Source organism: Juglans microcarpa x Juglans regia, chromosome 4D (genome assembly GCF_004785595.1).
Source record: "Juglans microcarpa x Juglans regia isolate MS1-56 chromosome 4D, Jm3101_v1.0, whole genome shotgun sequence".
In the NCBI taxonomy this organism is placed as follows: Eukaryota; Viridiplantae; Streptophyta; class Magnoliopsida; order Fagales; family Juglandaceae; genus Juglans; species Juglans microcarpa x Juglans regia.
Window position 1 is genome coordinate 18,719,362 of NC_054600.1, and position 25,686 is coordinate 18,745,047.

The window sequence follows — 25,686 nt, forward strand, 5'->3', positions numbered from 1 at the left end:
CATATCCCCAAGAGGCACACATTGATTCAAGTACCAAGACACCTTTTCATTTAAATCTAAACAACCGAATCGATACATTAAACAAATGTAATAGTTCATGTTATTTTTACTTTACATCAAATATTTTAATCATTTCTAAGTTTAAAAATCAACAATCCCTCACTTGATTAAAATATTTTAAAGAACAGAATAAAATACAATTTTTTTCTGGACTAACTACTATACATCAATAGAGGTAACATGCGGCTTTGAACGTCTACCTAGTGTTAGTGTGTTTCCATCTGAAAGATCCATGGTGAACCAAGTCTTGAACCATAATCTTTTAACTTAGGCTTCTCCACATCACACATATAGTACATCATATATTAGGTTCCTTTCAAGGTGGTGCATAAAGGTCGTGCACCGTATATTGGATTCATGAGCGCTCTGAGAATAGCCCAATTACCATAGACTGCAGCCCCACAGTCACACTCACATAGGTGAGTCCTCCAAGGGTACCTGCAATTCAATACTTCGCCTTAATCTTGGACTCATTCAAAACATTTTGTTTTTCCTTTGTCATTGCATTTGTAGCACTCACACCCTAGGGATGGACCTATACTAATATTTTAATAGTGCTATCCAGTCACTCAAATAGTTTGTTCTTCCCATTGAACATTCTTCTTGGGATCTCCAGTTAGAAAGGTTGGGTTGTCGCTACCGATGACCTAATTAATGCACTTCAGTCCCATCCCCCTTGATATACATATAACCTTCGACTTTGTCAATCCTTTCGTCAAAGGATCCGTTAGGTTATCTTTTGACTTTACATATTCTAAAGTCAGGTATCTATTCTTTATCAGGTATTTTATTGTAGAATGCTTGATGCTCAAATGTCTCCTCTTATGATTAAAGTATTTATTATTACAAACACTTATTACAGCTTGATTGTCACAAAAAACAGAAATAGCTGTCATTGGTTTTTTAGCTAGTGGAATTTCTTATAATAAATTCTTAAGCCACTCTACCTCATGTCCGGTAGTATCTAAGGCAATTCAACTTCTATAGTAGATCGTGAAATCACAGTTTGCTTGAAATATCTCAAAGCCACAATTGCTCCACCGAGAGTGAAAATATATTCACTTGTTCCCTTACGATCTACTGTGTCAATTATTCAACTAGCATCACTGTATGCTTCTAATACAGTGGAATACCCAGAATAATGGATACCATATGTCATGGTTCATTTCAAATATTTAAGAATTCTTTCTAATGCCTTCCGATGAGAATCATCAGGCCTACTAGTACATCTGCTAAGTCTAGTCACAATATATGAAATATCAGGTCTAGTAGAATTAGCAATATACAGTAACGTACCAATAATTTGAGAATATCTCAATTGTGACATAGGATCTCCAAGATTCTTACTTTAATGCAAACAAGGATCAAGATGAGTACTGACAAGTTTGCATTCAAATTTCTCAAACTTTTTAAGAATCTTTTCAATATAATGAGATTGATTTATGTTAATATCATTACGAGATCTCATTAATTTAATACCAAGAATTACATGTGTCTTTCCCATGTCTTTCATGTCAAAATTCTTGGATAAAAAATTTTTAACATCAAGAACAATATCTATATTGGTACCAAAGATGAGAATATCATCAACGTAAAGACATAGCATTACGCATGCACTATCAACTATTTTAGTGTATAAACACTAATCAGATTCATTTATCTTGAAATCATAAGATAAAATTATTTCATCAAACTTTTGGTGCCATTGTTTAGGGGTTTGCTTTAAACCATAGAGAGATTTACTAAGTTTACAAACTTTCATTTCCTGTCCTGGAACCACAAACCCCTCTGGTTGATCCATGTATATCTCTTCTTCTAGATCGCCATTAAAAAAATACGGTCTTTACGTCCATTTGGTAGATCTCAAGTTTATGGATCACTGCTAGAGCAATTAGAACACGAATTGTAGTTATTTTAGTAACAGGAGAATACACATCAAAATAATCGATACCCTCTATTTGTGCAAAGCCTTTTGCAACCAGCCTAACTTTAAATTTACCAATAGTACCATAAGGTCTCAATTTCTTTTTAAAAGTCCACTTACATCCAATGGTTTTATATCCAGAAGGAAGATTACATAAGTTTCAAGTGCCATTAGTTTTAAGAGATTCCATTTCATTATTTACTGATTCTTTCCAGAAAGTAGAATCAATAGAAAGCATGACATCCTTGAAAGTCAACGGATCTTCCTCCATAGAATAAGTATAAAAATCATGTTCAAAATCATTTTCTTTTCTAACTCGTTTTCCTCTTCCAAGTTTATTTTCTAATGGTAGGTTGACTACTTGTGAAAAGAAAACTTACTGTATGTAAAGATCTTTCTAACTTATTTTTGAAACGAAATAGATCTTCAAAGAATGTCGCATCCCTAGACTCTATAATGGTGTTGAGATCAATACCTTGGACTTCTGATTTGATAATAAAAAATGTATATGAAGAACTATGTCTAGCATACCCAATGAATACTGCATCTACTGTGTTGGGACCTAATTTCATTTTCTTAATTTTTGAAACATTAACCTTTGCAAGACAATCTCAAACTCTAAAGAAATTAATATTGGGTACTCTACCCTTCTAGAGTTCATACGGTGTCTTGTCAGATCCCTTAAATAGTACCTTATTCAAGATAAAATAAGATGTAAGTATTACTTCCCCCGCCATTGCTCAGGTAGACCGAAACTAGAGAGCATGTATTTGACCATATCTACCAAGGTTCTATTGATGGGAACTAAGGTGGGCCTACTCTTAAATATCCTTTGCAAGTTCCAAATGGACCAATTACAATATCAAGGACCAAGAAGATCAAGGAAGCAATGCAAGGATTGGTACAATCCACTTGAGATAAAGCTAGCAAAAGCCCAATACTTAAGATGAGCTTGAAGGAAGGAAAACCCAACCTTTGTGGCATTTTTCCTTGTAATCTGGGTTCTTGAGACGAGTTCTTCAACGAGTCTAGATTTTAATATAATCTAGGTTCTTGAAACAAGTTCTCATCGGATCTAGATTTTCCATCTATTGACTTGATTCTGGCTTTCTTGGGAGTTTTCAAATTGATTTTAGCTTTCTTGGGGAGTTCAAGGGATTTCATTCCTGCGGGTTCATATCATCTATTTTTACTTTTAGAAACACCATTGGATTGAGGAGAATATGGAGCAGATTCCTCATGTATAATATCATTCTCCTCACAGTATTGAACCAATTGATTAGAGGAGTATTCACCTCCTTTATCAGACTTGATAATTTTAATATTTCTCTTCAATTGGTTTTCAACTTCAGTTTTATAGATGAAAAATTTACTAAATAATTCATCTTTTGTTTTCATTAAGTAAACATAACAAAATTTGGACATATCATCTATAAAAGTAATGAAGTATTTATTACCACCTTTAAAGGAGACACCATTTAAATAACAATCATCACTATGAATTAATTCAAGTAGCAATGAATTTCTTATAACAGATTTAAATGGCTTTCTAGGCTGTTTGATTGAACACAAATTAAACATTTTTCATCCAAATCAACAGGAACTTTAGGAATAATTTCTAAATCTATCATTCTTTTAACATTATGATAATTAACATGGCCTAATCTAGCATGCTATATTGAAGAGAAATATGTAGAAAATGCAAATTTATTATTAGAATCAAGTTTGTCTACTACATTATTTTGAATTTTTATTACAAGCAAACCACCACTCCCATAGTCTTTCCCCACAAATGACTCATATTTAGTTACAATAACTTTATTGGATTGAAATAATAATGTGTAGCTTGCCCCATTAAGTAAAGATCCACTAATTAGGTTTTTTCTCGCCTTTGGTACGTAAAATACTTCTTTTAAAAGAAGAGTATTTCCATACGTTAATTGAGTTCAATTTTTTCTACTCCAAATACTTGTGCAGATGTGGAGTTACCCATCATCACTTTCATGCCGCTTGTGTCTTGATATGTTTAAAAAATATTGCGGTTAGAAGTGACATGTACATTGGCTCTTGTGTCTACTATCCAATCAGTAGCACTATAAGCCAGATAAACTTGGGGACTTATGGTTACATACCGTTCATCGGCTCCAACAAAGTCGGTCCCGGAAAGCACCATATGAGTCTGTGGGTTAGGCGATCTTAGTTGTTCATTGCCTTGATATTTCTTGTCCTTATAATGACAATTTTTGGCCAAGTGACCCAGTTTGTTACAGTCAAAACAAATGAGTCTTTTATCATATTTGTTAATATAGGACTTTGGTTTCAAATTATTCCCATAATTAGTTTTACCCTTATTGAATTTCGATTTCTGATGTATTGAGTTCTTATGTGTTTTATGGCATTCTATAATATTTGCTTTAAACTGAAAATTAGAAACCAATGGTCGGATGGAATCATTTTCCAAATGTTGTTCTTGGATCCTAATGGCAGAGATCAAGGTTTCCATGGTCATATCTTCAGTCTTATGTTTAAGAGATAAGCTAAAATTCTTCTATGAAGGAGATAACTTGTCTATTGTACAAGCAACTTGGAGACGCTCGGTAATACCCATTCCCCATTGGCCTAATTCATGTTAAAGGATAGTTAACTCATGAGTTTGCTCTACCACAGATTTGGAATCATCCATCTTGAAACCAAGAAATTGGCTTGCAGTGTACTTATCCATTCCGGCATCTTGTATACTATATTTCTTATTAAGAGCATTCCAAATATCTTTAGCAGATTTAATGTGTAGATAAACATAAAAAAGAATATCACTTAAATGATTTAAAATCATACATCTACACAAATTATATTTTTCTACGTATGATTGCAATTCAATAGTACGTGCGGGCTCATGTAAATCATCAGAAGGAGGATCATTTTTAATAACAAAATATCATCCAAGCATTTTAAGAAAGATTTTTCATTTTTTCTTTCAACGCTTAAAATTGACTCCTCCAAATTTCTCGGGTGCAATGGGTTCATTTGAGGTCATGATGGCAACCAATCAATTAAAACACACATCTAGTTTAACAAATATAATCTACTCTAAGATTGTTGGGAATATATTTTAAAACACTTTGTAAACTAGATAATATGTAAAATAACAAGAACAAGTTAGAAAGAGAGAACCTGGTGTTGAGGCATGTTGTGATAGACGTTTTCTTTATAGTAGATTCCGCCGCTTCCAACTATAAACATGCACTAGGCTTCTTGATAGTCTACTCCCAAAATACAACAACGTCGGTTCCCGTTAATTTCCTCGTCGGTGCACACAAAATGAGATTCTCGAATCCGATATAAAATAGTCAATGCCTAAAGAAAGAAAGACAAAAAGAAGGAAGAAGTGTTTATCTAATTTTTGTAGAGAATTTGAAGATCTTGAATTTGTGGGTGGGGTTCCCTATTTATAGAGAATGAAACGACACTTATGAAAAGTCACAATTAGAATGAAATGACACTTGTAAAAAGTCACAACTTATTTAAATGAAATGATACTTGTGAAAAGTCATATCATATAAATGAAATAGTACATGTGAAAAATTACATCACATAAATGAAATGGTACTTGTGAAAAGTCACAACTTATATAAATGAAAGAGTATTTATGAAAAGCCACAACTAAATTGAAGGAGCACTTTTGAGAAGTCACAAGCTTCTCAAATATTAGAGAATACATTGAAAATATTTCTAATTTACCAAAGGACACAACTCTTTATTTGGTTGGAAAGCGGTTAAGGTAATAATTCACATATTTTCATTTAAATTTAGACATCCGAACCGATACATTGAACAAAGGTAATAATTCACGATATTTTTACTTTACATCAAATATTTTAATCATTTTTAAGTTTAAAAACTAACAATTTTTTATATTTTTAAATATTTTTTTAAAAATTTACAACATTATTAAAAAAATATTTTTTTAATCATTATATAAAAAAGAAAATTTGTCGGAGCCAGTGGGACTCAGCTTTGGTGGGAGTAGTATTTTTCTTAAACTTTTTACTTCTTTAGTTTATTATTCGTTTTGTTTATGTTTTCGATTAGTTTGTTTTTATCATCTGTTTTTCTTTCTAACTGTGGATTTTTTTTTTTTAATTTAAAAATTTATATTATTTATTGATGCTTTTTAATTTTTAGTCTTTTTTTTATTGATTTACATATTGATAAATCATAAATACTTTTAACTTCTTTTTTTAAAATATTGATGAAAGAGTCTGTCATAAATAATTTTAATTAATAAATTGATAAAATTTGTAGACACGTTTTTTTTTTTTTTTTTCAATATTGAAAGAGGGGTCGAGCCCATAATCTCTATTTTGAGAATGTGAGTTTTGAAAAAGTTATTCATATAATGTCAAGAGAAGGCTCACATTATATTTTTGAATTTTGAAACGTAATTTAAAAGCACTAATTAATTGTAAAATAAAAATTGATTATTTGAATTCTGTATTTTAGAACTTTTTTAACGAACCCACAATAACCAATTTTAAAAAATATTAAAATTCCAAGTAACCACTGCATTAATTTTTCATAAAATAATAATAATAATAATAAAAAGTTAATAGGTAAAATCTCTCTCAATCTTAAACGGAGCTCAGCTACGCCACTGAGTTTTCAGCCTCCAGCGTCTACGAAACATGCTAACCATTTTTGCTGCGGATTTTGATTTCGAGATCTAAACTAGACCACTCAGTTTGATTCACGAGGAAGCAAGGTAGTCTCTGCGATTTGTTTCTGTGTCTTCTCCTTGTTCTTCTTCTGTATCTACTTATAGGGTTTTAAGCCTCTTCGATTTGTGATTTTGTCGTGTTTTTTAAATTCGATTTTCCGCCTTCATAGTTGGATACATTTCTACGAACTTTCTTTCATGCAAATTAAGTTTCTTGGGCTGAGTGACAGCATGGTTGGCTAGTTAGGGTTTTGTGTGTTATGCCGCTTTAAGCTTATTAATCAAACATACAAATTTTTTTACCAGTATTTCGAGGAGCTTTGGGATCCGCAAGATTTTTTTTTTTTTTTTTAATGAAAATAAATTTCTTGAGTTGATATGCAGCTTGGATGAAGATTAGGATTTAGGCTTGCGTGGGTTTTATTCCCAATGCTCTAATCAATTGAAAAGCTTTAAAGTGGTTAGATTTAGTTTTAATATGTTTTATGATAATGAAGTCTATTTAGCTTGGATAAAGATCTGTGGGTTCTGTTTGTGGTTACATATGGTACGGAGTATTTCCAAATTCGAGCTATTCTTTCTATTTGATTAATATGTAAGTGTTAGATAGAAATCCACGGGGAATATAGTCTATGCATTTTTTTCCAAGGAAAAGCAGAACCTTTGGATTGATTGTATTCATTGAAAAGCAGAACCTTGGAATTGTATATTGTATTTTTCGTCTCATTTTTCTATTGTTGAAAAAGGAAAATTATTGGTCGTCGTTTTGTAAGTGAGTGTATCTTTGTTTGAATTTTGAATGCCATTGGTCATTGGTCAGTCTCATGTTTACTTCCTCAGGAGCTTACTTCCTTTTCTTCAGATGAAAATAAACACTAGTGTTGATCAAGACTTATGGTTGAAATATCTAGACTTATCAAGTCTAATGATAATGAAAGCATTCCAAATTAACCTTTCTCAAGACAATATGAGTGGACAGTTTTGGTTGTACAAAATATAGACTTGAACTTCATATCAAGAATCACTGAAAATAATGGCTGCATATATGATGGTGATTTCTTTCTGAAAATCCAGTGTGTTTGAAATATTTGAATAAAATGACGGATGGCATTCCAAAGCATAAAATGATGTATGAATTTATTTATGCTGCAATGTGTATATTATATTAACTATAGCCTTTTGTTTTCTTGTACCAAGTTTACTTGAACCGAGCAGATATGAGCGAGAAAAAGAACCCGTTTGTGTTCTTAGATGTGTCGGTTGATGGGGACCCTGTGGAACAAATTGTGATTGAGGTGATAAAATACCCCAGACTTGTTTTGTCTTTCTTGTTTTGGAACTTGAAGGTTCCATTTCAGTTTTGGATGGAGGTAAAAAATTTTTATAATGAATTGTGCAGCTTTTTGCTGATGTTGTTCCTAGGACGGCAGAGAATTTCCTGGCACTCTGTACAGGTATGATAGAATTTTCAATTTTGATTATGATTTAAGCCCTCATTCCATAGTTATGTATGTCGTGTATGGAGTTGAACACTTCTTAAACAAGTAGTTGCTATTGTCATGTGATGAATAATTGGCTCAGATTATATTTCAAGTGGCTGGGTTTATTGGGTTTGGAAGACTTATAATTGAATAATCTTGAGTCATGTTATTATGCTGTTCTACTGTAGGAGAGAAGGGCATTGGAAAGTCTACTGGGAAACCTTTGCACTTCAAGGGATCACATTTTCATCGAATAATTAAAGGATTCATGGCCCAAGTATGTAACCTTTTATCTATTGACCTTTTTAATCATCAAACTTCACTTCCAATGATGGATTTCCCTTAACATTGGTGATTAAATTCAAGATGCTTCTAACAGTTGCATTCTTGTAACGATCAATCCAATTAGCAGTTAATATTCCTTGATTCTTCATGGTCCCAATACTATCTCCATATTAATTACCTTTGCATGTGAGGACAAGAATCAGCTCTCTTTGCATGGGCCACAAATGTTTCTTAGAGGCTGGTAATCAATTATATGTGCCTCATCAAAAGAGATCGTCTCAAAAGTTGACCTGGTTAGGACTTATAGATATCCTTAACTGTCCCCTTATTACAGTCAATGGACTATGGATATCTGAACCCTTTAAATGTCATTCTGAGGTTTGTTTTGGAGTTAATCTCAGAGCTGCAGCCATAATCTTATCTTATATACGATAGACAACCAAGCTCCTGTATGACGGCAAAAGACTTTACCTTCTAAGCTACTTCTCCCACAAATAAGTAGTTTTTCTTTTGAATTTATGATGCATTGATGCTTGGGGCCTCATGTCATGCTGCCTTCATTTTGGATAGTATATGACAATATGTTAAGACCTTTGATGAGGCTTAGAGGTCCTTTGGTATGAACAAGTTCTACCATGTTTTAAAGGGCACATTTCTTATGATACATACTTGGCAGTCTCCCTGTTTCCTGTTCTACACTTTCTATGCTTTGTCCTATTCCTTGCCAGCGACTAAAGCACTGTGCTTGTTTTTTCACATGTAGTTCCTTGTAGTTACTTTCCTCTTTTACACCGTGTTGAATCTTGTGTGAACCTTTTTCTGAGAGACTAAAATTAAATTGCATTGAATATTATAAATTAAAATTTTATAGAAATGGAGGATCTCACTAGAGTTTGTCGAAACAGAGAAGGATGAATTTTTATATTATTCCCATCTCTTCACAATAGGGCAATTTTTTAATTATCTTTTTCTTCTTAAGTATATATCTATTCATATGCAACTTTATTCTCAAACATATATCTGATAATAGATAAATTGTTAAATTTCTTTTGTTGTCCTTACAGGGTGGTGATTTTTCAAAGGGAGATGGTATGTTTTTTGTTTGCTTGATTTATCTCTCTTGATTAGTGTGCATTTCTTGTGTTAACTTCTATGTTTATGCCCAGATATGTAATGAACGACCTTTAATTGGTTTGCAGGCACTGGTGGAGAAAGTATATTTGGGGGAAAGTTTGCTGGTAATTTTCTGCATTTGACCAATTTTATGCATGCCCGATGAGTTAGTTTCGCAATTAATCATCCCAATTAGCATTCTACATGCAGATGAGAATTTTAGGCTGAAGCATGATGGAGTAGGTCTTCTCTCTATGGCAAATTGTGGTCCAAACACAAATGGGTCCCAGTTCTTTATAACCTTCAAGCGCCAACCCCATCTTGATGGGTATTTCACATTTGTTTGTTATGCTCCTCTTTGTGTTACTCATTACTACCTAAGCATATTTCACCTGTCATTCCCGCTCTTCAATTTGCAAAACTTGATAATATGTTAGGTGGGTGCTTCATACATTGAACTAATGAGATCCTTATTCTCTCATAATGATATTTTCGCCTATTTCGTAGGAAACATGTTGTTTTTGGAAAAGTTGTGAAGGGAGTAGAAATTGTGAAGAAAATTGAACAGTTGGGAACAGCTGCAGGGAAGCCTGCTCGACCTGTGAAAATTGTAGATTGTGGGAAAACTTCAGAACGTAAGATTCAGGATGTAGTTGGGAAAGAGAAAGGTAATTCTAGTTCTCATGGATGATTCCACTGAAAGGATCTTGTGATTTAGTTTCGACTTCATTGAACAGTGTATTTGATTTTAGTTCCATTTGTATGCTGTATGATGTGTTTTCTTTCAGGGAAAAAGAAGAAATCAGTGAAGGTTCCATCTTCTGCAGATAGTTCCGAATCTTCTGATGTGCAAGTGCGAGGAAGACACAAGAAATCTCTGAAGGACAGAAGAAAGAAAAGAAAAAAGAGATACTCTTCATCTGATTCTTACAGCTCTGATACAGAGTCTGATTCTTTTTCTTCAGATACTGATTCGGCATCTGATTCAGATTCATCACTATCTGATTCAAGTTACTCTAGTGATGGAAAGCGTAGGAAGAGAAGGTCCGTAAAAAGAGAGAAGCCCCAACGTGGGAGAAAAAGGAAGGATGGGCAAAGAGAGAGGAAGAGAGGCCGCCGTGAAAAACGATCAAGGCAGAAGTCCGAAAGGCGCCCTCTACGGTTAACTGCTGCCTTTCTTTCTTTCTTTCTTCCATTATAATGTCCTGACTTATTTTTCCATATATTAATAACAGCCTTATTGTCAGCAGTTCACGTTCAACTGATGCAAAAAGAGAAAGTGATGATACTAGTAGTAGCAGAAGCAGTTCTGATGATGAAAAAACTGATAATCGTGTTTCTGCTCAGAACACAAAACATGTAAAAGATAAACAACCAAGGAATCTCGGTATGCCATCTATTCCATTTTTCACATATAATTATTGCTCATAGTTTGTCCATGTTTTTATCCCTACCTTATATATTACTGTGACTAAAAGGGATTAAGGTGTGGATTTCTGCCGCACTCTGTCATTACATTGATATTGTAAGCTTAAATTCTTGGCTTCTTGTGACATTTCAGATACTGGAAAGGAATCCTCAGCTCCTCTCTCATTACAAAAAGGTATTGTAGAGCAACAGAAGGATCGTGAGATGAAGACCACTGAGGACAACTCATCACATGAAGAAGGTGAATTGTCTCCAAAGAATGACAAACTTTTGAACAATGGCCATGGCAAAGAAGCTAGATCTGATAAGCATGCTAATAAGCATTCCTATTCAGATGACTCCAGTAAATCCAGGTTTTTGCCATCTCCCATATCCAGCTATAATTAAATTACCTAACTCCCAAAACTGGGATGGTAACCTTTTTTGTTTAATCATCCTTGTCATGGGATACTTGTGTTCCTGCCTTTTCTCAACCTATAAAAAAAAATCCAGGTTTTTGCTCACGATCAACTCCATCTGTGTATATTGTTTTTCTTTTGACTGGGTTCTTTATACTTCTATAAAAATGTTTTGTAAAAGTTTCTTTGATTATTTAATTATTAGGACTCTGACTCCCAAAAGAAGGTCAAGAATCAGCCCGAGGAGCAGTCCAAGCACAAGTCCAAAAGGAGTTCCCAGTGGAAGTCAGGCTACGAAGTCCAGTGAGCAAAATCAGGGAAAGGCTTCAAAGAGTGCATTGGGTAGTCCTGCTCATAAAGTCCGTGAACCTTCTTCAACTGAGCATGACCAAGGTATGTTGAGAAGCTCATCTCCAAATGGTGCTCCCAAGCGCGTCAGAAAAGGGCGTGGCTTCACTGAGCAGTACTCCTTTGCACGTCGGTACCGTACTCCATCTCCAGAGCGTTTGCCTCGCAGTTCCTACAGTTATGGTAGAAGAAATTTTCTTGGAAAGAACCAGGATAGGTAATCTCAATTAAATGTAAGTTAAGTAAAATGAACACTAAAGTTGTGTCCTAAGTTCTTTTTTCTCTGTGTAAAGGTATTCAAGCTACAGAAGGAATTATGAGCATGCACCACATGGACGTTACCAAAGCCCACCTGGAGGTAGAAGCCCTCCAAGGTTCACTCTCTCTCTCTCTCTCTCTCTCTCTCTCTCTAGGGCATGAAGAGTATGCCTGGTTGTGTCCTTTGTCATGGTCAGAACTTCTGCATTTAATTATTGTGTTGTGTAGCAACCTTGATCTAGAAGAGAGGACAGGTAAACCTCTTTTTCTTGGCGTACCCTTTGTATGGTAGAAGTGTCGTTGGGTGGTATCCGCCCCCCCTCCCTCTTGCACTTGTAGGCAACATAAAGGATTGATGTTCTATCTCCTTCCTTTCTTTCTTTTTCCTCTCCAAGTTGTACCTTTACCTTTTTGTTATCAACTAAGCACATAAAAAATGCAGGAAAACCTTTTTATTATTCTTCTTGCAAATTAAACTGTGCATTTGGAGAGGTTGGAAAGGCATATAATTGGTTCGCCTGATTCTGAACTTAATGTTAAAAAATACCAGTTCCCTATTTTCAAACCTAGTTCATTGTCTTTCCTAATTCCATGGCTGTTCAGTGTCTAGTGACTTCAACTCATCTATGTATTTAAGTGGCCTGACCTAAGTGTTGGTTGTTCCCCCCCCCCCCCCCCCCAAAAATTTTTTTTTTCCTTTTACCTTCTTGCAGACTGAATCAGTTCATTAACCTATATTTCCCCTATCATGCAGACACCATAGCCGGAGAACTCGAAGTAGGAGCGTTTCCCGAAGTCCAGGTTATCGTCGCTATTACAAGGACAGGAGCAGGAGCCGGAGCCGGAGTCGGAGCCGAAGCAGGAGCCAGAGTCCAATAGATACGAGACCTCCCATAAGTGATAGATTAAAATCTCATCTCGGCCCCAGAATTGATGATCGGCGCTCTCCAGCCAGAGGAAGGTTGAGATCCAATTCAAAAAGTCATGTTTCCTCTCAGTCCAGATCTCCCGATGCTACACCACCGAAGCATCTTGAGAGAATGATTTCTGCTTCTCCCAGCGGCTCTAGATCAAGATCAAGCTCCCCATCTGGGCAAAGAGGGTTGGTTTCCTATGGAGATGCCAGTCCTGATTCGGGGGCAAGATAACTGTTTATGGTATCTTAGTCATGGTGGAGTATTAAGGATCTAATCTGAGTAAACCCGTCTCCATTGTGTATCAATCTGATTGGATGACATTAGAGAAACTGTTCCTTTTGGTTTATTGGCATCTAACTGTAGTATGAAGTTATGAACTGCCATGAGCTTGACTGGTCATATTTTTTATTCAATCGTATCATCATCTATGACTGCTATTGGAATACCTGGGTAACAACTGCAATGGAACCATGAAGTACGGAAGCTTCTTTCCACCATGTATGCCGATTGATGCTTTGCGGGGGAGGCATAATCTTTGGGGCATGTGGCCAAGCACAGCCATTTAGTAGCAAGTGTTAGACTGATGGGGGGATTCTTGGTGCTAGAGACACGTACGGTTGGACTTTGCAATGTAGCACTGCATAATTCAAATCCTCTAATCCTGTCACTTCACTAGGATTAGCTGCCCCTGGTCGATTCAAACTCTTTTAGACCTTGTTTGCTTATGTATAAAAAAGGAAAACATTCCAACTCTTTTAACTACTCAAAACATAGTATAGGGATAAGGTGATACTTTCATTTATTTCCATACATCTCCTTCCTTGTTAAAGAAGATTTTGGGAATGTGATGGGAGTAAGATGTGTACTGTAGAAAAGTGATAATTTACATGGTAATTAGATGAAAAAAAAGGATCTTTCTAATTTAAAAATAAGCACTAATAATCAGTTTGAGAACATTTTGTATTTCATACACCTTTTATCATACCAAGAAATAACAATGATAATCAAAAAGATTCTAAAAGTGTTTTACTAGGTACAAGTGAGTTTGTGCACCTTTTTGCGTACCGATGATTTTTTAATTTAAAAAAAATGAAAAAATTTTTTTTGAGAAAAGAAAAAAATCTCCTATATCATAAAAATTATTTTCTTTTTTAATTCACATCGTTTCGTTAAACATATGTATTATATATCAATATTGGTGCACGAATTGGTGCACCAACTTGCTTGCAATAAGATTTTTCCATTCTAAAAAGCTGGCTGGCCTAAAATTATTTTATGGAATTTATTATAATAACTTTTTAGGAGAAAAAAAGTAATTTTAGACTCTTTATTCCTTTAAACTATTACTCTTTTTGCAACATTACAATTTACCTCAAAAACCAAAATTATCATTTACTCTTAAAGAGGTTGCAACTTCCTATAGTACCTCCACGGCTGCAGATCAGATGCCCCGTTATGTATAAATATTTGAATATTTTCTTGTATATTGTCATTTTTTTTCTTTTTTAATTTTCAAAAAAGTAAGGGATGGCTAAATCAACAACAAATTAAGATAAAGCCCGCACATTATGTGGTATATTAGCTAATTCTATCTAAAAACCAATAACCCGATTAAATATATTAATCATTTTATTTTTGAATAAAATTTATTGATTTAACTAGATATATTATTTTTTTATACAATTGGAGGATGATATATATGGCTTAAATGGAATAGTACTTCTCATTTAGTAAGTAGAAAAAATGAGACAGTAAATGATCATGTGACTTCATGATTATGCTTTGAGAGAGAGAGAGAGAGAGAGAGAGTTACATATAAGTTTCATGACAGAAGTAATACTACTCATTATACCAATTCTCATCATCTCATGATGTGTCATTAGATGATTAGAGACTATTTATTATATTTAATTTGTGAACCTATCATCTAATGACACATCATGAGATGATGAGAAAAAGATGATGAATAAATTTACTCTTCATGAAAGTACTTTACCACTCCAATATTTTTCTATCTGTAAAGGGTTTTAAGTTTTCCTAAATTTTAATTTGTAGCATCTCATGATGATCATGTGAATCAACCCTCATGCTAACATGATGGCCTAATTTAGTATCAATTTAAACCATATATGCATGCAGCTAGCGTTGTCTTATAAATTAGACTTTGATCGGGTAGTGGCTAGCTGCTAGCTAGCTTGCTTCTTTTGAAAATAGACTCCCTAGCTATGAGGTCGACATGATCAGATGTATTCGTCTTCATTTATGTCCTTTCATTTTTAGCTTTCAATTATTTTCATTTTTTCAACAATATCATAAGATTCTGATAACCCAATCTTTCCATGCAAGACGTATATATGCCACGTGGAAAAAAGAAAAAGAAATGTCGAAAGAGAAAATGAAGTGTGGACACAACTCCACGAATTTTGACTTAGGGTGAATCCTTTTTCCCAAGTTCAAACATATAAAGAGCAAATTATCAAAGTCATGGTCATATTGACATGAATAAGATCAAATTAAGATGGTTAAGATCAAAGGCCAAAAATCATGTATTTGAAATTTCTCATTTTTAATTGTTCGACAATTAACTGATCAAAACTGACTTTTAGAAAAGTTCCAATGTTGAATGGGGAATTTTTCTCCTGCATGCGTGTCTCTTTGACTCTTGAATATTAATGCAGAAACCTGTTATATTATAACTTCGCTAGAACCCACTTTCTACGACGTACCATTTTGTCTGCCTTTTATCTCTCTCTCTCTCTCTCTGATTTTGATTGCATTTCCAAGCATGGCAGATGCATTGACAGAAGATCAGGTTGGCGAATTCCGGGAAGCCTTTTGTCTCATTGACAAGGATTCCGACGGTGTGTTTCTCTATATATAACTTCGTTTTGTTCTTAACTTATGCTTAGAGTACGTACGTAGGCTGTAGCAAACAGCTTGTTTGATTTTGTTTTTGTTTTTGTTCTTCTTTTAAGCCATATAGGAAATTAATTGAAGAAATGAAGGTTCTTTTTTTTTTTTTCTTTTCTAATTTCTTTCGTGTTTTGCCTTCCAGAGAACCTTCATGTTTCCAAGAAAAACACCCCACAATGAAAAGAAAATAACCAAAAAGAAAAAAAAAAAAACTGTTTCGGTATCATAAGGGAAACAAGTTCTTTTATCCCTTTTTTGTTGTTTGAATTATTGGTAATGCTGTAGGCTATATTACAATGGAAGAACTGGCAGCGGTGATTCAATCATTGAATGAAAACCCCACAAAAGAAGAAGTTAGAGACATGATTGGTGAAGTTGATGTTGATGGGAATGGGACCGTTGATTTTGAAGAGTTTTTAAATATTATGGCAAGAAAAATGAAGGTATTTATTATCATTCATGTATAACTTACATGATGTAAAGTTTTCTGGTTAATATGGGGGACTTAGCCAGCTTGGGGTTGGCGCTAGATTTTGCTATAATTTTTTGAAGTATAATCTGTCAATTAGAGGATGATGATGAAGAGATGATGATCATGATCTGACTGTATTAGGAAAATGTTGCCGAGGAGCTGAAAGAAGCCTTCAAAGTATTTGACAGGGATCAAGATGGATATATTTCAGCTAATGAGGTAAACCTAATTGGCCCATTTTCATTTTCGAATAACGTTCCAACATATTATATGTCTAAAGCGTTTGGTGTAACTCATTCTAGTGTTCCTTTATGGGCTCATATCTAATTCTATCTAGGAGAGAGAGAGAGAGAGGTGTGCAAAAATGGATGAGGTCAAAGTTTATTTATAGGAAGATTTCTTGCCAAATGTCCGTATGGTATTGGCATTGTTCAAATAATTTGGCATACGAGAAATGATATTTGTAATTTTAGAGTGTGCAAGCTACACGTGCTTATTTTGTAAAAAGTGGATTATAAATATGAAACTCACGTCAAAACGTTATTTTTCAATGGTGAACCTCACTTTTTTCAAAAAAAGTGTGCGGTACTTACATAGCATATGACTATATTTAGCATTAGTACTCCTAGCCTATTTTACATTGCAGCTAATTAGTTGTGCACGACACTCAATACTACTGTCCCTAATTCAATGGGTGCATGCCCAACAAAGGTGCTTAACGTCCGGACAATAGGCGTATGTCACTCACAGAACATTATTTCGCTTTGTCTAACACAGCATGCAATGGTCTTAGAATGTTTAGTACGTACGTAGCTCTTAGATTTTCTGATGTAATTAAGGTGGTTATAAAACATTATCACGCCACTATATATAATAGCATGCATATATAGTTAATTATAAGGTCGATAAGTACTGGTGTGATCTGTTTTGGCATAAATTTCTTATCCATTCATATAGCTTAACTTTTTCTGAAAAAAAGAGACGACATGATCTCTCTTATTATGTAGTTGAGGCAGGTGATGATAAATCTGGGAGAGAGATTGACAGATGAAGAGGCAGAGCAGATGATTAAAGAGGCTGATTTGGATGGTGACGGTCACGTTAGCTATGAAGAGTTCGCAAGGATGATGATGCTGAATTGATTTCGAAATCAAGTAGAGTGATGCATCCACCTTGACCAATTATATATATATGGTCAATGGGAGCTGTGAGTCCCATAAACAGATGATCACTAGTCTTAACACAAGCTCTCCTATTAAATTGGTTATTTTTTATTTTTCTTTTCTGATCTGATCAATATGCAATTAATATTGTATTAGTAAATTAAAGACGAGTATTTTTAGAGAGTATGGGAGTGACAGCTCCCAAATCGGACCTGAGGCTCAATGCCAAAACATCTCACTTCCACTACTTTCTATTTTAAAGCACTCCATAGTTTTAGATCTAGAGCTTCGATTTTGGAGCAATTGGAGTTCTAGTTTTGTAGTACTTCGCAATTAGCTTTAATTTTATGGAAGTTGCTCAAGGGTGAAATATCCTTTATGACCAGTACTTAGTACGTATAAGCTTAACTTAGGTTTAATATATATATATATATATATATATATATTTATAATTGCAAAGGATCACAACTACAAATAATAATCTATTTATTTTTTCCACATCCCCCTATATTTATTATATTTGTATTTCATCCTCATAGCTATTGCATTCAACAAACCCATACTTTCAACACAACTCTCTTGCAAGTGGTCATAAAGTCTCGAGAGCTCCTCGAAGTACATGTTTGTAGTAGGATATTTTTTCCTAGATATCCACATAGTTATGCCATAAAATAACTTCAAAAATTGAACAAAATACTTGATATTGGCCCAATCAACTGTGTTCGGCGCAACAAGCCCCCTTCTCCCCCCTAACTGACTCTAGCAAAACATATCTCATGCCCCCATCCGTGACCTCTATTCTCTCAAATGTTGTTTAGTACTTATGCTCTACATCCAACATCATGTATGTAGAGTTCCATTGAGTCGGAACGTCCAATTGCAACGTACTGGAAGATGAGATCTCAACTTGTTCGGCTATTGCCTTAAACTGGTGGAGCTGTTAGGGGGAAGTCCTCACATATCTCTCACTAGGTTCTGAACTTTAATAATGGATTCATCAACCTCCTTGAATCCCTCATAAACTATGAGGTGGATGATATGGGCACAACATCAAACATAAATAAAATGGTTCTCATGAATGATATCCTCCTTTACCGTAATATTTCGCCCGAACCAATCAATGACAGTGTTTTTTCTCACTGAAATTATCAACCGTGATACCAAGTACTTTTTTGATCACCCAATCCTTTATATAGTCATTTATCTCCTTGCCAATAGATAAACCCTTGTGATCAATAATTTCTTTGAAGCTGATAATCCACTTCTGCAAAGTCCACTCACTATCAATAAAGTGGGTTGTGATACACGTGTAGCCCACATTTTGTATGGAGGTCTATTTATTAGTCGTAAATGATAGTCTTTGGTTAGTGGCGACAAACATTTCCTTCATTGCTGCCTTCTCTTTGGCATGCTTCTTCAAACAGTTGCACATCACAGTATACCGTGAAGACATGAGAAATTGTGGCTCTAAAGTGTGCTCAAGTTTGAGGAAGCTTGCCTTGTCAACCGTGGTAGAATACATCTCATCAGTGATGATCATCTCCGCAAGAACATCCCTCAACATCTTCTCATTGTATTGAGGGATTGATAGCTTCTTAATCTACGTGCCATAAGTGGCCATAGAAGTCTCGTAACTCAGCTTCATCCGATTAGTTGCTACCAACTCTTTGTGTATCTTATACCACTGGCAACCCGTAATATGTGCTATTAATATTGACGTGCTTTGCTTCTTCGAATGACAACCGTATAGTTGCCCATAGTAGTGGCATAGAGCCTGCGGGTTCTCACGATCACCGAGAACATTGGTGAAATGTTTCCATATCCACGACCTTTTTTTACTAGGTCATTGCTGGTGGATCGGCCTCAACATTCATTAACTCCTCCTCCTCATTAAGCGTATCAACGCCTGCTAGATCTAATGAGACTTGACTACTTGCATAGGAGGTAGCTGCTCTAGATGGGGTCCACTGCCTAAAGTACCAGTTGGTGATGCCAACGGTTGTGCGTCATCCTCTTGTGGAGAATCGCAGTGAGAACGAGATGGTGTAGCATCCATAATTTGAGCAAATAATCTGAAACAATTAAAAAATAACCATCATTTTATATGTTGTGATAATTATCTACAAATTGGTAAGTGGAAACACATTGAAAAGGAAAAAACATATGTGTCTAGTCATGTTTAGGGTTTTAAAAATAAGTAAAACATAAAAATAAAAATAAAAAATGAACGTCCACTCGAGCCACACACGAGCGAAGGGTCGAGCGAACAATTTGTGTGATGTTCGCTTTAGCCACACTTGAGCGAAGGCTCGATAAAAAACTCGAGCGAAGGCTCGATTGAACAATTTGTGTGACGTTTGCTCAGGCCACACTCAAGCGTTAGTTACCTGGAACAAAAAAAATCCAATTTTTACAAAACCTAAATCCCTCAATTCTTAAATTTAACAGCCTAAAAATTAAAATCATTGAAATGAAAACAAAAAAGAAGTTGAAATGAACAACAAATCATACACATTTCACAAAGGGAGTTACAAATCACATTTCACATTTTACATTTTTCGGAGGAACAACAAATCTATTGGAGGAGGAAGTTACAAATCATTCTTACAATTATTCCGGTGATGGCAGAGTCACAGACGGCGGCCTCAGGTGACGACAGACGACGTTCGGAGCTTAACTGAGTTGTGCAAAAGTGACTTACTAGTGACTGTTGTGCGAATGTGAGGGGAGAAGAATGGGGTCTTGCGTTTTTTACCCCCTTCCTTCACGAAACGACGTTCAAGTGGAACAAGATCGTTTACTTACCTGATCAAGACAAAACATTAGCAGGGCCTGCGAAACGGCATCGTTCCTTTTGAAGTAGAACAACGTTTTTTGATCATGTGTATTTTTTTTTAAAAAAATCAGAGTTCGGAGCCTAGATGGGCTTTGACTCCGACTCCAAACTCCAACTATTGGAGTCAGAGCAACTCTGACTCCGACTCCGAATTTCGTAAACTCCAACTCTGTTGGAGTTAGAACCTCGTCGAAACTCGGACGGAGTTTGGGCTCGAAAATTTTGCCCATCCCTAGTTAAACCCATGCTCCTCTTACATGGCCATACCCCTCTTACACGTCCATACCAGCCCTAAAAGGTGTCCCCTCACCTCAGGTCGTTCCTTCCTCGTCCATGCCTCTCTCCCTTTCCTTTGATGCTTCTCTCACACACTAGCTCAAACCATCATGACCCATAACTCTCTTACAAGACCCTTACCTCTCTTAAGAAATGCAATCCCTGACTTGCTGCCCCTTGTACTAGTTCTAGTCAGCTCCCCGACTCCCTTGGAATTCACTTGAAAAGCCGGCCACTCCCTCACCACCCGATTGCTTGATTCACACACCTACACAAGCCTAAACTTGCAAGCAACCCTCCATGTCAAGCCATTCCCTGCATTGCATGTCCAGCCTACTCCAAGGACCTCTCCCCCTTTCTTTTCAGTCCCCTCATGTCCCACATGCTTGCCTAAGTCAAATTCTACACACTCAAAGTCAAAACAAAGCCCTTAGTGTGCAACCTGGTGAAGGAAAAGTAAGGTTCCTCTCCTTTAGCTTTCTCATGCCCACATTCACTTCCATTTCCTTTAGATTTTCCTCACTCACTCACGCGCACATGCGCGCACACACACACACACTCATACTTTAGCCCTTGTTCACACAAGAGGAAAAAGAGCAACTCATGTTTTAGTCACAAACTGAAAGGGTCAAGTGTGTGTTGAAGTGGAGAGTTCTCAACCACTAGCCGAGAACCTCATCTTTTGGTAAGCAAGTTTTCTTCCTTATACTTTTATAAGTGTTATATGAATAAGTTAGTAAATTATTGGAAGTTTTATCATGAAGAAAATGGTTGGTTTTGTAAAGTTGAGTGAAATAGAATTTTTTGGTTAGCATGCTTTTTGTTAAGTGATGTGTAGACAAGTTTATGTTTTGTAAAAGTTAGATTTTTATGACTTGAAGGGTGATTGCAATTCATGTTTGAACTTGTAAATGGAGTATATTACTTGGTCGTATGATTTTTATTTGAAATTCATAGTATTGGAATTTAGAATGCCATATAGAGTTAGTATATGTCTTGGTTAGTGTCTTTATGTTGAGCATGGTTGACTTTGAGTTTTAATCTTTGTAAGTGTTGGATTTTTATGAACGAGATAATGCTCAGGGTTGGATTAGGCTTATGAATGTTTTCATGGGTTAGATCTAAAAAGAGATTCGTTTGAATCAATGCATAAGCATGCTGATCAAGAGTACCCAAGCATACCACCTTAATTGTGTATATGGTTTTCTTTCCAAACATGTTTCGGTTTGCTAAGTTTATTGGAAGTGAGAATCTTCAAGAAGTGATTTTGATCATGTTGAGGTTAGAACATTTTAGTAACTTTGACGATTTATTCATTGACTACTTGATAAGAACAAGAATCACTAAGTGAGGGCACAATTGATGTTGGATTTCCATGATTGTGTAAGTTATCATTTGCAAATATGATCCTTTATGAATTGAAACAAGTTCATATGAGCAAGGAATAGGCTATTGAACTCTATTTTAGAATATGAGCAAAGAATAAACTTGGTTAAATGGTTGCAAGTGAAGGGCTTTAGGATTAAATTTTAAATAGCAAGATGTTTACACTCTAGGGTTTTCAGGCAGGCAAAACTTTGTGGGTGTGACATATGAAAACAACATTTGTAAGTTAGAAATGGATTCAAAATAGAAAATATATGAGACTTATGAAGTTTGGGTTGAAATGCAATTATGAAAAGTTTATGGGTCAAGTTGCAATTTTTGCAAAAATTGAAGGGACTATTTGCAAATTTCTATTTTTTTTGTAGTAGTTTTGATGAGTTTTTATGGTGCACTAAATTTTCCCTAACATTAGTGTGTATTTATTTCAGCTGTGAGATTTTATGTGCTAAAAAAGTCCGTAAGTTAGCTTCTAATTTACTTCTTGTTTATGTTAGCATGTTTAATGATAAATGCCATGTTAGACATCAAGGTTATTATCCTGAGTTTCCATTAATATATGAAACATTCATGTTATATTATATTGTCATGTGTTATGAAACATGAATATATATCATGAAGCATGAGTCAATCATGTAATTTTCTCTTGTCACAAATCCAATGCTAGAATGAGGTATTATCCTAGTGAAACTCCCTTGTCCACTGTGGAGTGGGTAATAATGTTGTGGAATCTCCTGGGTTGATGAAGAACAGTCAACAAGCTTTGAATGGGAGTAAAATGTTTTTGGAGCAAAGTCTTAGCACCTAACGCTAGTGGGTGCGAAATAAGATGCTTTTTGATGAAGACAATTCGATTTAGCAAAAGCTAAATGGTACTTATGGTGAAAGCATTATGATATGCCTGAGTATTCCTTCTCTGGATGACTTGTTCACAATTGGTCTAGAGACTTGTGATATGGTGCGGTAACGAGTAGGAGCACACGGTTTATGGGGAACTGTGAGGCATCCACACTCTATAAGAACAAGAACAAGAATGAATGATATCTTATGAAAGAAAGCATATCATAAAAGTATGAAGTTTCGATGACTAAGTTATTTTTACGAAAATAATCATGTCATGAAGTACAAAGTCCTTGGTGATGATGATGTTTCTTTTTAAGCAAGTTCATGTTAAGCATGCATATACATTATTTTTATTATTGTGCATACTTTGTAAACTGTTTGTAGATTAGTAGTATAACTTGTTGAGATTTGTGAAATCTCACTTTGGTAGTCCTAACTACCATTCTCACCTGGAATGGTAGAAGTTGTGCTAGGTTATCATAAAGGAGGACATTCCTGCTTGGATGAAGTCGAATAAAGAGGGACTGGACCTGGATGAGCTCATGGAGTTCATTCTCCAAATTTTTAATGTTGTTTTGCTATTGATAGTCGAACTGCATGAGCGGCTTAACCTTTGGACTAGAGAATATGTAGACATTGTAATTAAGAAGTTCTACTCTAGTACAATATTATTTTGTAGTTAAGGATAAACACTTTGATGGATAATGAACTAGCGTATAATTTTAATGTTATGAAATGTATTTTTGGATTTTTACTTTTTTTTGGGTACATTTATAATTGAACAAATTTTTTGCTGCGAATAATGCATACTGCTAGATACATACTAGATACATTGCGTATTAAGGCTGATACTTGCATGGTGTAGAGTGAGGTGGACCCATGCGGGGGAAGGTTTTGGAACCCCGCACCCCACCCCAGTGCCAGGGCCAGGGTCGGACACCTCGTTCGCCCCACCCCCCACCCAATTCAATGCTACCCTTGCCCATGGGGCCTAAAAACTATTTTTGGTTCCAAAAAAATATTGTTGGACCCAAATTATCACATAGTTTAAAGTGTAAATTAAAATTTATATATACAACAAAAATTTAAAAACTAATAACATAGTTTTTAAACTTATTAGAGTTGTATTCACTTCGCTAGTAGTACACTACATTATACACCACAAACTGATCATCACTTACACTAGGTACAATGAACCGAATATGGTTTGTCGCCTAACTAAATAGTACATCTTAACAAAATACAAATAACTAATAACAGAGACAAAGTTCCATTTTTATGACTTGGGCAGGACCAGTCCTTCTTCCTCAGAAAACTCATCTTGGGCTACGTCTGCATCAAGGTCTACGATTCCGGTAAATGAAACCGTAGGTAGGTTAAACATCTATGACAGTACTACCAATGAGAGACAATATAGATGAATATGCATGTACTATTTCATGTAAATGATCTGTGAACACATATTTATGTATGTCGAGGAATCACCCTGAGCAAATCCCACTTATGCAAAGTTATTATTAAGGTAAGGAATCACCCTCTAAGAGCAAATCACGTAAAATTCATCATATCTTATCATATAAATACCAAGTAGGGAACCGCTCACCGTTCAACGTAGGGAATCACTCTACCTGGTCATCGTGCAAGCTGATTCACCAATTTTAAATCATTCGATATGGGAAATCACTCAACCCAGTTAACACGCCGGAAGATAAAACATATGATCAACCTGGGGAATCTCTTTACCCGTCTATCAAGTGAGACCAATACGAAAATGTCCCTCCTCGATCATCACCAGAACTCTCTCTACTCGTAAGAAACTCATAGCAAAGTGCTATAGGAATGATGTAGGAACTCCTTAGCCCGTCCATGATGATTGACACAAGATAAGACTCCACACACACCCCAAACAAAGACAATCTCAAAACCATAGTGTAAAGGCAATCCATAACCATAATGAAGAAGATATATAATTTGTCATATAAAAATAAGGAGTTACAGAAAATGCAAAACCTAATCTTACAATATACTCACAAAAATTTACCCCACATTTCTAATATGGTGGCTTTGGTGCCACTACTCCCGCTGCACCCTTGGAAGTCACTACTTTCTTGAAGACTCCGACTCCAATGAAGATCAAATACTATACAATCTCAAAAGTGAGATTTTGTCCATTGTCCAAAGCCTTTTATAAGGCGGGACCGTCATTCATCCTTCTAGGTCTTTCTGACTTCTTATATGCTTGAATAGTAGCTCTTTGATCTTGACTTTCCATTTGTCATCTGGACTTGAACATTTGTAGAGACTAAGTGACTGATGGGACAAGGCATGCATGTTCTTGCTGCTTGCCTTGGGCTCAATCTTGCTATCCTTCCCTAATAAGAGTCTCCCACATGGCGCTAGACCATACTTCTGAGATTAGACTATATGGCCTGCATATTCGTAATCCTTTTCCTCCATGCTCACTCTAGACACGACATCTCTATGGAGTATGGGCCTCTATGTATGACACCTGCTGCCTCTGAGTAGGGGTGCTACCCGCACCTCCTAGAAAGGGGGTGCCCCTATCCCACCCCCTGCCCCCACATGGGCCTTCAAACCTTGGCACCACTCCCTGCGGGCAGGTGCCCCCGTCTAGATGCCAGGGGCGGATTGGCCCCCAGCTCGTCCGCTACCCCGTCTTACAAATAAAAAATTCCAAAGAAATTTATAAATCTAACAAAATTGAAAAAAACAATGAAAACATTACAGATCTTAAGGATCCAAACAAAAACCAAAAAACTAAAATTACAACCAAACAAACTTAGTCTTACATATAAAAAAAAAATCACGAATCAAACAAAAAACCTAATTGAATAAATCCCATGAGCCATGGTC

The 25,686-nt window shown here is 35.6% G+C and overlaps 2 protein-coding genes across 3 annotated transcripts; both read left to right on the plus strand.

Annotated features, from left to right (window-relative positions):
* Window positions 1-6,591: 6,591 nt before the first annotated feature.
* LOC121259776 (peptidyl-prolyl cis-trans isomerase CYP63) lies at window positions 6,592-13,678 on the plus strand. Its single transcript, XM_041161516.1, has 14 exons — window positions 6,592-6,743; window positions 7,896-7,993; window positions 8,098-8,152; window positions 8,368-8,456; window positions 9,529-9,553; window positions 9,664-9,702; window positions 9,788-9,905; window positions 10,085-10,245; window positions 10,366-10,738; window positions 10,828-10,964; window positions 11,139-11,358; window positions 11,609-11,968; window positions 12,045-12,125; window positions 12,764-13,678. Exons 2-14 carry the CDS (start codon window positions 7,916-7,918, stop codon window positions 13,155-13,157), a joined length of 2,130 nt encoding a protein of 709 aa, XP_041017450.1. The 5' UTR covers window positions 6,592-6,743; window positions 7,896-7,915; the 3' UTR covers window positions 13,158-13,678.
* A 1,958-nt stretch (window positions 13,679-15,636) lies between these two features.
* On the plus strand, window positions 15,637-17,949 carry LOC121259777 (calmodulin-like protein 11). 2 transcript variants are annotated; one of them, XM_041161517.1, is made up of 5 exons: window positions 15,637-15,787; window positions 16,125-16,282; window positions 16,453-16,530; window positions 17,319-17,532; window positions 17,646-17,949. In XM_041161517.1, exons 1-4 carry the CDS (start codon window positions 15,712-15,714, stop codon window positions 17,451-17,453), a joined length of 447 nt encoding a protein of 148 aa, XP_041017451.1. In that variant the 5' UTR covers window positions 15,637-15,711; the 3' UTR covers window positions 17,454-17,532; window positions 17,646-17,949. The 2 variants fall into 2 exon arrangements, with proteins under 2 accessions (XP_041017451.1, XP_041017452.1); XM_041161518.1 differs by having other exon boundaries at window positions 17,328-17,532.
* The last annotated feature ends 7,737 nt before the right edge of the window (window positions 17,950-25,686 follow it).